Source organism: Miniopterus natalensis, chromosome 11 (assembly GCF_054644295.1).
Source record: "Miniopterus natalensis isolate mMinNat1 chromosome 11, mMinNat1.hap1, whole genome shotgun sequence".
Classification (NCBI taxonomy): domain Eukaryota; kingdom Metazoa; phylum Chordata; class Mammalia; order Chiroptera; family Miniopteridae; genus Miniopterus; species Miniopterus natalensis.
The window spans coordinates 35,919,033-35,932,728 of NC_142091.1; the positions used below are offsets into that span (position 1 = coordinate 35,919,033).

Genomic DNA, 13,696 nt, shown 5'->3' on the forward strand with positions numbered 1-13,696 from the left:
GACGGGAGGCTTCTGCCCCAGAGGCGGTGCAGCTCGGTAGGAAGAAATGGGAAGGGCCTACCCTTTCATCCTGTATCTAGGCTGCAGACTCTCTTCCTTCTCCCAATAAGGAGGAAAGAAACTCACTCACTAGACTGGTAGCCAACAAGGGCCTGATGTGGCACCAGGAAGTAGGAGGTCCAGGGACGTCAAGGGTCATGTCCCACCGCACGGGGACCTCTCTGAGGGCTTCCTGGTGCCACTGTCCAGCTCACTGCTCAAGGCACTGGGCACAACTCGCCTGTGAGCAAGCTCTTCCTCCCGCTGGACTGAGGCCCGCCTCTGCTGGACAGCCTGGCAGAACCCTACAAGCAGGCCCGGTGTCCCCATCCCAGGAGCCGCCTTTCCCCACCTAAACACCAACCCCAGGCGCTGCTGTCCGCAGCCACTACCCCTCTCGTGGGTCAGAGCCCTTGCTGCTACAGTTGCTAAGGATTCTGACACCACCCTTGACACTAAAGAGTGGAGTCCGAGGCACAGGGACAGAGCAGGCTCGCTGGGTGCCCCAGGGGCACTCTGTACCTGCTCACGCGGCCCCTTCAGCACTTAGGAACGCTGAATAAATCACATGATTATCCAATGTCTGTTTCTCTGAAGCAGGGGGTTATACCTGTCTGGTCCCCAGTACATCCCAGCACTAAGTGACAGGAGGCGGGGAGGGGGAGGGAGGGACTCGGGGAGGAGCAGTACCTCCTCTGAGCGGGGTGGCCTGGGAAGCCCCCCTCCACCCAGGAGCTCAGAGCAAGGGCTGCCCACCTGCAGGAAAAGGATGTTGTCTTTGGAGATGGCTTCCATCAGGTCTTTGTGGAGGGCGGGCTCTGCGCGGCCCCTGGGGGAGCTCGGCTCGGCCTCGGGTCCCTCCCCAGGCCGCTGCCGGTAAAAGAGCACGTAGGCCGTGTCCTTGGGGAAGAAGGAGGTGACGTTGCTGACAGACTCGAAGGAGGAGAAGGACACGCGAGTGTCGTTGAACAGGTACCACTGGTGCTCGGGCTCGGGCCTGTCGGCCGTGCCCGGGGCCGCGCGCGCGGCGCCCTCGCGGGCGTAGCAGTAGTAGTGCCCGCTCTCGGAGGACACCCCCGAGTGCACCACGACGCTGCACAGGTCGTAGGCCTGCGCCCGGCCCCCCGCCAGCGGCAGGCGCAGCAGCAGCGGGAGCGCGACGTCGTCCAGGATCTTGCGGCGCCGCATGGTGCGCAGGTCGAAGGAGAAGCGCAGCAGGGTGAGGATGAGGTAGCGCGGGCCCTGGCGCAGCTCCACCACCTTCTCGGCCTCCTGCAGCGAGGCGCAGGGCTCGCAGCGGTAGCGGTTCTCCGCCGTCAGCCTCTCCGGGGACAGGAAGTAGTTGACCAGGTCCAGGACCGAGCGGGAGCCCTCCGCACCGGGGGCGGCGCTGCGGGGCGCGGGGCGCGGGCCGGCGGGCTCGGGCTCCTCCTCCGGCGGGGCCGCCGCCTCTCCTCGCTCCTCCTCGGCGTCCCCCTCTTTCTCCGCCTTCTCCGGACTGCTCTGCCCCGCGGGCCCCTGGGGGCCCGGGCCCTCAATGCCCAGGACGGTCGGGGGCCCGTCGGCCGTGATGCAGTGTTTCCTCTGCCTCTGAGCACCCGCCCTGCCCGGGACCTGGGCTGCGGGCGGCGGGGGCTCCGGGGCTCCCACGCCCTCTGCAGGGAGCATCACGGAGCCCAGGCGGCGGCGGCGACAGCGCTCAGGCGGCGGAAAGGCTAGAGAGAGGTCCGTGAAGGCCTCCTCCCTGGAGGAGACATTGAGGCAGCGGAGACAGCGGATCTGAGTCACGATCTTGCCTCCGAACATCTTCTCCACCGAGGTCAAACTGGGCGCAGGGGGCTCCTCTGGCGGGGACGGCGAGCTGGACTGCTTGAGCTTCTGGCAGATCCTGGTCCCGGTCTTCTCCTCTTCGTGCAGCCTGGGGCAGGGAGCAGAGTCTTAGCGCACACGCGGGTCTGTTTCCAGCACACCGGCCTGATTCACGCCACCTACCTTACTCGGCTTGCTACACATTTAGACATACACACATGCAGGAGTCTGCACAGGGAATATACATGCATGTATATATTCCATGCACTCAAAGCCAGGCACACGCACTACATATTTACTGCACACAGGCACGCAAACCTGCTACATACATATCTGTATGAACACATGCCCCCAGATCTGTGACAAAAGCACACACGTACACACTCAAGCAAGTACAGCACAGTGTTATACACACACACACCACTCCCAGGTCATGGTTCAGGTCAGCATCTCCAAAACTCCCTCACACTCATGGCACCGCTTCTCTGAACCTTCCACAAGTGCAGCGTAGCATCCCCATTTCGAGAAAGAGGCAAAATAGCGTGAAAGGAAGGGGCTTCCCCCAGGCCTGGCCTCCCTTACCGATCCAGCAGGTACTTCAGGTACTCGGAGCAGTCCTGCTGGGTGCCGGGGCTGAACCAGGGTGTCCAGGATGCAGAGAGGAAATTCTCCGGAGAAATGGCAGGACGCTGGGACCAAGGTGGGGAAAGGCAGGGTCAGGAGCAGGAGGCTGCTCACCAGCCAGCTCCACAGCATGCTGGGCCTGAGGGTCCACCTGGGAACTCTGTGCCGCAGTCTTCCTGGCCTCCTCACTGAAGTTCCTCCCCCCTAGCCATCCCATCCCACCAAGTCCAAGCAGCCCAGGAGCAGGGCATCAGGTTCACAGAGATGAACAATCCTCTAGGCATTTGCTCTTCCCTGACACACCTCAGACTTTCTCTCCAGGCCCCTGCTCACTGCCATTCCCTCCTAACACTCTCTTCTCCCCTGTCAGAAGCTTAGCTGGAGTCCACGTCTCAGATGCCCCTGTTCTGTAATGTCACCTGTCCCTTGATGTCTTCCCAATGGCCCCTCCTCCACCATAACCGACCTCTCCTTCCCTTGCATGTGCACAACACGCTGCATTTCCCTCTGTCCAAGCACTAAAACTGTTATCTGCAGGTTCATCTTCCCCACCCACCTACAAGCTCCATGAGGCAGGGACTGTTGCTCGCTCATCTCCATGCCCCAACACGGGGCCTTGCATAATGCCTGGCAGAGGGCTTTGGGTTCCATGAGGGCAGAGACAGTGGACAAAACAAATACGGTCCTCAGGGTACCTGGCAATGTGAGTGCTCAAAAATGGCAGGGGTGAACAAAACAATACCCAAAGCAATGGACTGAATCGCTGGTGGGCAGCACAGCATAGAAGAGGGCTTAAGGAGGCAGCCCCTCTTCTGTCAGGTAAGGGCACTGAATTGGCTCCATGGGCTCTGGCCATAAACCCAGACCAGTCCAGACTGGGGCTCCTACACCAGGAAGTGGGGCCTATCGCTAGATGCAGGTGGATCCTGGGGTGTCAGCCCAGAGCCTCCTCTCCACCACACCCCAACTCCCTCTGCACTCACCTGGCTGTGCTCCAGGAAAGCAAAGAGCCACTGTAGCTTGGTCATCAAGGGCTGTGAGTTGTTCTCAGTCAAACGGAGCACACAGTGTCTGAAACTTCAAAACAAAGCAGGAGCACTGGGGTAAGCCGAGGGCGCCAAAGGGGCCTATACTTGCCCACATTGCAGACAACCCTCAGTCTCCAGGCTTAAAGGCAGAAGAGACACTTGCAGCTCAAGTCCGGGGCAGGGGAGGAGGAGCAAGTGAACAGTTCAGCTTGGACAATGAGGTGATCCCTGCTGTCCCTTCCACTTCTCACAGCCCATGATGCCAGGATTCAAAGATTTGAATGTCCTTGATCCTATGGTCCCAAGGTTCTATGACTGGATCTCTCTGGCAGGCTCCAGAGTCCATGCCAATATTACCACCAGCCACTCACACACTTTGCCCTGCTTCCCTGGGAAATGGTGTTCACATCCACTGAGAGCAGCAGACCTTGCTCCAACCTCAGCCCTCGAAGTCTGCTCTTAAAGCCCTTTCTCAGGGCCCCTGCCACTGCTCCTCTTGCTAAGTGGCTCCAAATCCAGCAGTAGTGGCAGCCAGCCTCAGTTCACAATTTAGCCTCTCTGAGGCACCTCCAAGCCCAGCACCAGCCCCATCTTCAGATCACTGTGTAGTTTCTACCAGGTGGCTCTAGAACAGGCATAAGCAGTAGCTGAATTTGGCCTGTACCAGAGACCCCCCCAAGAGGCCCCCAAACCAACACACCTGGTGGCCAGCTTCAGACCATACCAGAGCCCCACCCAACCATCTCCACAAACAACACACCCAAAGGGCAGACTCAGCAGGCAACAGAGTCCCACTAAAGTGAATCCTACTCCATGGGATCAGCCTCTGCACAACAGCTCATCTGCTGTAGGCTCGGCCGTTCCTCACAGCCAATCAGCCTGAGGGTAAATCTCTCTGACCAGCCAACAGCAATCAAAACTCAACTACAACAGAAGAGCACACACAACCCACACAAGGGTCACCTCTGGAGCACCCAGCTCAGGTAATCAGGGAGACTATGCCACAGGGCCCCACAGAACACCTACTACATAAAGCCACTCTGCCAACACCAGGAGATATAACAGATCTACTTAATACATATCTACAAGAACAAGGAATCAGCCAAAATGAGGAGACAAAGAAATATGTCCCAAAGAAAGAATAGGATAAAACTCTGGAAGAGGAGCTAAACTAAATGGAGACAAGCAATCTACCAGATGCAGAATTCAAATACTGGTTATAAGATGCTCAATGAACTTAGAGGAAGAGTAGATGAACTCATTGAGAACTTTAACAAAGAGATAGGAAACAAAAATGAAGATAGAAAACAAAGGAAGGATGCAATAATTGAAATGAAGAGTACATCAGAGGGAATCGACAGATTAATTGCAGCAGAGGGTCAAATCAGTGGTTTGGAAGACAAGGGAGTAAAAAACACCCAATCAGAACAAAAAGAAAAAAAGAATCATGACCAATATGAGGACAGGTTAAGGGACCTCTGAGAACTTACCAAATGAAACAACTCTCACATAATAGTGGTATCAGAAAAGGAGAGAACAAAGGATTGAAAACCTGAACACAAGTCCAGGAAGCACAGAGTCCCAAACAAGAGGAACCCAAAGAGGCCCACATCAAGACACATCATAATTAAAATGCCAAAGGTTAAAGACAAAGTGAATCTTAAAAGCCACTAGAGAAAAGCAGTTAGTTACCTATAAGGAAGCTCCCACATGACTATTAGTTGATTTCTCAACAGAAACCTTGCAGGCCAGAAGGGAGTGGCACAAAATATTCCAAGTGATGAAAATCAAGGATCTATTACCAAGATCATGCTACCCAGTAAGGCTATCATTTAAAATTAAAGGATAAATAAAAAGCTTCCCAGGCAAGAAAAAGCTAAAGGAGTTCATCACCACCAAACTGATATAACAAGAAATGTTAAAGGGACTTCTTTAAGAAGAAGAAAAAACCAAAAAGATCAAAAGTGTGAATAATAAAGTGGAAATAACTACATACCTATCAATATTAACTTTAAGTGTAAATGGACTAAATGAGCCAATCAAAAGACGTAGGGTGGCTGAATGGATAAAAATACAAGACACATACATATGTTGCCTGCAAGAGACGTACTTCAAATCAAAAGACACACACAGCCTGAAAGTGAAGGGATAGAAAAATATTTCATGCAAATGGAAATGAACAAAAAGCTGGGGCACCAATACTAACATCAAACAAAATAGACTTTAAAACAAAGGCTATCACAGAAGACAAAGAACATTTCATAATCACAAAGGGATCAATCCAACAAGAGGATATAACCCTTGTAATCATTTATGCACCCAATGTAGAAGCACCTAGATATAAAAAGTAATACATTAAAAATATCATACACCATGATCAAGTGGGATTTATTCCTGGATGAAAGGTTGGTTCAATATCCACAAATCAATTAATGTGATAAACCACAAGCAAAATGGATAAAAACCATATGATCATACTACTAGGTACAGAAAAAGCATTTCACGGAATCCAGCACCCATTTATAACAAAAACTCTCAGCAAAGTGGGAATAAAGGGAGCATACCTCAACATAATAACCATATATGACAAACCCACAGCTAACATCATACTCAACAGGGAAAAACTAGAAGCATTTTCCTTAAGATCAGGAACAAGAAAAGGATGTCCACTTTCACTACTTTTATTTAACATAATATTGGAAGTCCTAGTCACAACAATCAGACAAGGAAAAGAAATAAAGGCATTTAAATTGGAAAAAAAGAAGTAAAAGTGTCATTATTGGCAAATGACATACTAGAAAACCCTAAAGACTCTATCAAAAAAAACTATTAGGACTGACACATGAATTCAGTAAAGTAGCAGGATACAAAATTAATATTAAAAAATCTAGTGCATTTTTATACACCAAAGACAAACTGTCAAAAAGAAATTAAGAACCAATCCCATTTACAATTCCATCAAAAAATAAATAAAATACCTAGGAATAAATTTTAGAAAGGAGGTAATAGACCTGTACTTGAAAAACTCTAAGACATTGAAAAAATAAACTGAAGAAGCTACAAATAAATGAAAGGATATACTGTACTTATGGATAGGAAGAATTAACATTGTTAAAGTGCCCATACTATCCAAAGCAATCTACAGATTCGATGAAATCCCTATCAAAATTCCAAAGGCATTTCTCACAGAAATAGAAAGCAAAAAATCCTAAAATTTGTATGGAACCACAAAAGACCCTGAATAGCCAAAGCAATCTTAAGAAGAACAAAGCTGGAGGCGTTATGCTTCCTGATTTCAAATTATATTACAGAGCTATAGTAATCAAAACAGTTTGGTATTAGCGTAAAAACATACACACCAATCAGTGAAACAGAATAGACTGTCTCCAGAGATAAACCTATGCATATATGGTCATGAATATGTTCCAGCAATTAAACTTCTGGATATCCAAAGAAAAGAAAAACTCTAACTTAAAAAGATATATGCACCCTTAGGTTCATTGTAGCAGTATTTTTAATAGCCAAGATATGGCTATTTTATAACAAAAGAGCCAAAAATATTCAGTGGGAAAAGGACATTCTTTCCAATAAATGGTGTTAGAAAAACTGAACAGCTATGTACAAAAGAAACTGGACCACCATCTTACACCATACAAAAATATCAATTCAAAATGAATGAAAAATTGAATGCAAGACCTGAAAACATCTAAATCCTATCAGAAAACATAGGCTACAAGTTCTTTGACATTGGTCCTGGCGATGATGTTTTTGAATCTAACACCAAAAGCAAAGGCAAAAAGGCAAAACAAACAGTTGAACTACATCAAACTAAAAAGCTTCTGCACAGCAGAGAAAACCATCAACAAAATGAAAATGCAACCTATGAATGAGAGAAAACATTTGCCAAATCATATATCTGATGAGGGGTTAATATCCAAAATGCATAAAGAACCCATATAATTCAATGGCAAAAAAATAATCTGATTAAAAAAATAGGCAGGGGATCTGAACAGACATTTTTCCAAAGAAGACATGCATATGGTCAACAGGTACATGTAAAGGTGCTCTTTATCATCAGGGAAATGCAAATCAAAACCACAATAAGGTATCACCTCATACTTGCTAGAATGGCTATTATCAAAAAGACAAGAAATGTGCTGGCAAGGATATGGAGAAAAGGGAATCTCGTGCACTGTCAGTGGGAATGTAAATTAGTATAGACACCATGGTAAACAATATGGATGTTCCTCAAAAAATTAAAAATAAAACTACCATATGTTCCAGCAATTCAACTTCTGGGTATCCAAAGAAAAGAAAAACACTAACTTGAAAAGATATATGCACCCCCCAGGTTCATTGTAGCTGTATTTATAATAGCCAAGATATGGAAACAACTTGTGTCCACTGAGAGATGAATCGATAAAGTTTATATATGTGCGAGTGTGTGTGTATATTCAAAAATCTAGTACATTTTTATACACCAATGACAAACTATCAAAATGAATATATATATATATAATGGAATATTATTCAGCCATGAGAAAAGAAATCCTGTCATTTTTTACAATTAAATGAACCTGGAGGGCATTTTGTTATGTGAAATAAGTCAGACAGGAAAAAGACAAATACTGTTTGATCAAATTTATATGTGGAATCTCAAAAAAAAAACCACCACCACCAAACTCAGATTCAGAGAACAAATGGTTGGTTGCCAGATGTGAGCAGTGGTGAGTGGGCAAAATGGGTGAAGGAGGTCAAAAGGTACAAACTTCCATTTATAAAATAAGTAAGTCCTGGGGATGTAATGTACAACATGGTGACGATAGTTAATGATACTGTATTGTGTACTTGAAAGTTGCTAAGAGTAAATCTTAAAAGTTTCCATCACAAGAAAAAAATTTGTAACAATGTGTGGTGATGGACTAGACTTACTGTGGTGATCATTTAGTAAAATACACATATATCAAATCATGTTGTACATCCGAAATTAATGTTAATGTCAATTATATCTCAATAAACAATAAATTAATTAAATAAAAGCAACCTCTTTCAATAGCAAAAAGGAAAAAAATCTCCACAAAATGGAAAAATCATGTCTCTGATAAGAGATTAATATCCAGAATGTAAAAAGAACTCCAAAACTCAACCCAAAAAAACCCAATTCAAAAATGGGCAACAGACTTGAATAGACACTTCTCTAAAAAAAATATACAAATGGCCAGTAAAAACTGAAAAGGTGTTCATAAGTGATGGCAAGGATGTGGAGAAACCGGAACCATGTGGCACTATCAGTGGGAATGTAAAATGGTGCAGCCACTATGGAAAACAGTATGGAGGTTCCTCAAAATTTAAAAATACAATTATTGACCAAGCAATTCCACTTCTGGGTATATACTCAAAAGAATTGAAAGCAGGGTCTCAAAGAAGTATTTGTACACCCATGTTCATAGCACCATTTCACAACAGCTAAAACATGGAAGCTACTCAAGTGTACACTAACCAATGAATAGATTACCAAATGTGGCTTATACATACAATAGAATATTATTTAGCTGTTAAAAGGAAAGAAATTCTGCAATACGCTACACTATGGAGGAACCTTGAAGACATATCTGCTAAGGGAAATAATCCAATCACAAAAAGACAAATACTGAACGATTCCACCTATATGAGGTACTTAAATAGAGACAAAATTGGTGACAGAAAATACAACGGTGGCTGGGGGAAGGGGAGAATGTAAATGGGGAAGTTATTGTTTAACTGGTATGGAGTTTCAGATTTTCAAAATGAAAAGTTATGGAGATGAATGGCGGTGATGGCTGCACAACATGAATGTATTTATACCACTGAACTTCCAGAAAATGTTTAAGGTGGTAAATGTTGCCCAGCCGGGCATGGCTTAGCGGTTGAGCATCGACCTAGGATCTAGGCAATCGGGGTTCGATTCCCGGTCAGGGCACATGCCCGGGTTGCAGGCTTGGGCCGATCAATGACTCTTTCATCATTGATGTTTCTCTCTCTCTCTCTCTCCCTCTCCTTTCCTCTCTCTGAAATCAATAAAGATATATCAAAAAAAAACAAAAACAACAAAAAAGATGGTAAATGTTATATTAGGTGTATTTTAACATACACAACAAAAAAAAGAAAATTAGAGGGGAAAAGAAAGAGGTGTACTTCTGTGGCTGAAACCCTGAGTGATTTTTAAGTAAGCCACTGACGGTAAAATTTTGTTTTAGTAAAGGGGGGTAGAAAGGGGGGCCAATACCAGGGGAGTCCTACTCTGGAAGACACTACCCAGCCCATGGACTCTAGGAGAAAAGTCAGTGATGCCCACCAACGCAGAGCAGCCCCGCTTCCCACGCAGCCCAGTCCCTGGAGCCCCATCTCCAGTTCCCACCCAGTCTTGACCTACCGCCTTGGCAGTGGCCTGGAGACCTCTGGGCCCCTCGGGCCTGTCCTTCATGTAGGGAATTATGCCAACAGTGCAAAGCAGGACTCACCTCGTCCAACCCCCATCCCCATCCCCATCCACCTGGGAGAACAAATGAGAGAAGCAGCAGGTAGACAGGGAATTCAAAAGCAGCACCTACTCAGAAGCCATGAACAAGGCCTGAAGGATGCTGTTCACGTAGCATGTGTTGCCCAGATTGATTAAACCAATCTTGCCCGTGTCTGATTTGGCCATGAGCCGGGGATAGAAGCCAGCCAGCTCGCTCTTCTGTGAGGTCCAGGCATCCTGCCCCAGTAGCTGCTTGATGCGGTCCTCATTGGGAACATGGAGGTCCTGAGGAGGGAACAAGCCGGCAGGAGAGTGGGCACCAGGGTCAGCTCTAAAAATATCACCCCCTCTGGGAAGTCTTCTTGGACTACAGCCTACTCCACACCCACCCAAGCACAATGCCCCACAAATGCTCTAGAGATGTGTATGAATAGCCTCCTGCTTTTAAACTTACTCTAGGTTCTCACCTTGACGCAGGGGCCTTCTACATGATCTTTCCTGTCACAAATTGCCTTAAGAAGGTGGTAAAATCCCCATTTAACAGATGAAAAACCTAACACTCAGATAAAGAATTTTCCAGGGACATACAGGCAGTAAGCGAAGAATCTGTACATTCTTAGAAGAGCCCAGAGTATGAGAGACTCTGAGGAATGACAACACAGGCCCACAGGCCAGATCCAGCATTGTCAGAACCTCAATCCTAGTCCTGCCTCTTGTCCTCACAGGCTATCTGGCCATGGCCAGTGAGCCTCTCAGAGTCAGTTTCCTCACCTGTCAAGTGAGGATACTCCTCCCTGGTGTCACTTTGGCACTCTATACTCTCACGGTGCTCACACACAGTAGTGCTCCTGCCTCACCGTCAGCTTTTGTTAGTCCCCCACCCCCCTGGACCTTGATCCTATAGTCAGGATGGTGGGAGGATCCTGGGGGTCTGAGGTTGGGTCCTTGGTCACAGGCAGAGGATTAGCAAGCTTTCCCACTTATTATCCTTTACATATTAAACAGCCGCACCTAAAAGAATACTACCAAACACTGGTTCTAATGATGATATATTTTAAAGCAAAATACCTAAACATAATGTAGAGTTACTTAGGAGACAAAAGCAATATTCCTAATAGTTCCTCTAGCCCTGCTCTTATTTCCAGATCCTGAGCACAGTCCCTAGATACACACAGGGCTGCAGAGCTTCAAACCAGCTTAGCACCGAAAGCACGTTGTCTCCCAAGCATACATCCTCTGGCCACTGCAGCAGGTCCCGCTCAAGCGCTGGTTCAACACTTCTGTTCAGTCATTTGTCAGGATCACTTATCCAGTAATTTATCAGATTAGTCAGTCACCTCTCACAGATCATTTAAAAAAATGTAGGAGCTGCCAGAGGTGAAATAAAATATGGGCTCAGTATGGTCTCTTAGTCCGTTCTTTCTTCCTCCTATTTTCCCCTATCCAATCCCCACTCCACACACAGCACTAACAAATAGGGACAAAAAGGCAGATACAGTGGTACCTCGGGTTTCAAATGTAATCTGTTCCAGAAGACCTTTTGAGTTCTGAAACATTCAAAAACCGAGGGATGAACAGCTGACAGCTAGGCTTCAGGATCTTGCACTCAGCGGAAGCCATGTAGCATGTTCGACTTCAGAGGCATGTTCGAAAACCGAAGCATTTACGTCCGGGTTTACAGTGTTCATAAACCAAAATGTTCGTCAACGGAGATGTTCGAAAACCGAGGTACCACTGTAGTCAGAAACCCACACATGCACACACGTGCACACAGAAGATGCAAAAATAGCCACACTAGAAAAACAACATCCAATTCCATTTTCCCATAGAAGGTAACTTTGTCCTCTTAGGAAAATAAAACAAGAACTTCCAAATAACTCTTAAGCTCCTAACTTTACTGGAAATTTACAAACCACGGCTCGCTTAGTAATGACCACAGCTCCCACAGAAACTGCCATAACCTAATACATATGTAAGAGAACTTCCCAGAATTTATTTATAAAGGAGCCTAGATACAAAGAAGGATGTATTCCTAGAACACACATGAAAGAATCTTACAAACAATAATATCCTGCAGATTTGCTTGGTACAAACTGGCTTGTACCAAGGGGTATTCAAAGCCACAGAACAAAAGAAGGACATCTTCCTGGAGCTACATTCTCTAATAGTCAAGGAGAAATGTGTTTATGTTAAAACAAATGTAATTATGAAATTACTTGACTCTTTGAAGTAAAATGAGATTTTAGAGAAACTCTGACCTCGTGTCAGGCTGCCTGAGGTAAGTCCCCTCCTCTGACATCAAGTACTTCAGTAGAAAAGTCCGAAAAGCCCAGATCTGCTGGATTAAGCAGAGTCACCCAACCTGGTTGCCCAGGCCCTCTGCTCTGCTGATCTTACTGGTCTCCCCTCCATGCCACCAACACATTACCGCCAAACTGGACTTGCACATGCCTACCCCTACACCTTTCCCTCTGCCAGTCCCCATCCCTCAGGGTCTAACCCCTATCCTCTAAGTCAGAAACTTTTTTCTGCTAAGGGCCATTTGGATGTTTATAACATCATTCGTGAGCCATACAAAATTATCAACTTAAAAATTAGCTATGGGCCCGGCCGGGCGTGGCTCAGCGGTTGAGCATCGACCTAGGATCCAGGCGATTGGGTGTTCAATTCCCGGTCAGGGCACATGCCCGAGTTGTGGGCTTGATTGGTGACTCCCTCATCGTTGATGTTTCTATCTCTCTCTCTCTCCCTCTCCTTTCCTCTCTCTGAAATCAATTAAGATATATTTAAAATAAAATAAAAATTAGCCATGAAAAAAGGTCCTACATTTATTGAATTTCAAGTCCTGCCTGCGGTTGCCTTGGCAGGGCCAGGCCAAATGATTTTGCGGGCCATATACGACCCACAGGCCTGACGTTCCCCATCCCTGCTAAGTATTTCCAGGATCTTCTCAAATGGGGTTCCCCACACTATCTCTACCTGTCTTATAAAGACTACCTCCCTGTACCTAGTGGTACAGATATTGGCAGACTCACCTTGTCCTCCAGATCAGACCACAATCCCTAGTGTGCACACTGGGTCTCACTCAGTGCCCAGGGCAGGGCCCTCCTCTTGGTTCACACCTCCATGATAGCATTCTTCACACCACAGTCACATTCACTCACTCACTATTTACTGGGAACAGAGAACAAAATGACATGTATCCCTGCCCACCAGAAGCTCACAATCTAGCAGGAAACAGTAGTAGTCACTTCCAATAAGTGGAAGTCCCTGTCTCCTCTGCTCATCCACCTCCAGTGACAGGCAGCTCACAACCTAGCAAGGCAGCCCCTTCTTTTGCAGGTGAGCTCTACTAAACTCTTTCTCATGTTAAGTTGAAAAAACTGAGAAGAGCCAAGTAAACACCCGAGGTTTTGTCTGTAGCATCTACCAGCTCTCACTCCAGTGGATTGTTTCCTTGAATGTTTTGTAATTTTTGGATTATAAACTCATCTTCAGTAGAATCTTATCTTTGTGGTTTGAAAGCTGTTTCTTTTGTTTCAACTAGGCAACCTTGGTTATTACAAGTTTACAACTACTTTTAACGTTAGTGCCTGAGCTTAGGGGTCCCACAAACCTAAGATAGTATGAATCTGAACCTTTATACTAACATGAGGGTAGGCCACTAACTGCAAGTTTTTTTCCAAAGCAGAGTCCA

The 13,696-nt window shown here is 46.3% G+C and overlaps 1 protein-coding gene across 1 annotated transcript in view; it reads right to left on the bottom strand.

Moving 5' to 3' along the window:
• USP35 (ubiquitin specific peptidase 35) overlaps positions 1-13,696 on the bottom strand; it is a 30,165-nt gene that overhangs the window by 8,324 nt on the left and 8,145 nt on the right. Inside the window, exons 7-10 of the mRNA XM_087821632.1 lie at positions 10,091-10,284; positions 3,456-3,549; positions 2,431-2,537; positions 796-1,957 (exon numbers count right to left, since the gene is read on the bottom strand). Of these exons, the coding sequence (XP_087677758.1) occupies positions 796-1,957; positions 2,431-2,537; positions 3,456-3,549; positions 10,091-10,284 (1,557 nt within the window). The remainder of the gene's footprint in view (positions 1-795; positions 1,958-2,430; positions 2,538-3,455; positions 3,550-10,090; positions 10,285-13,696) is intronic.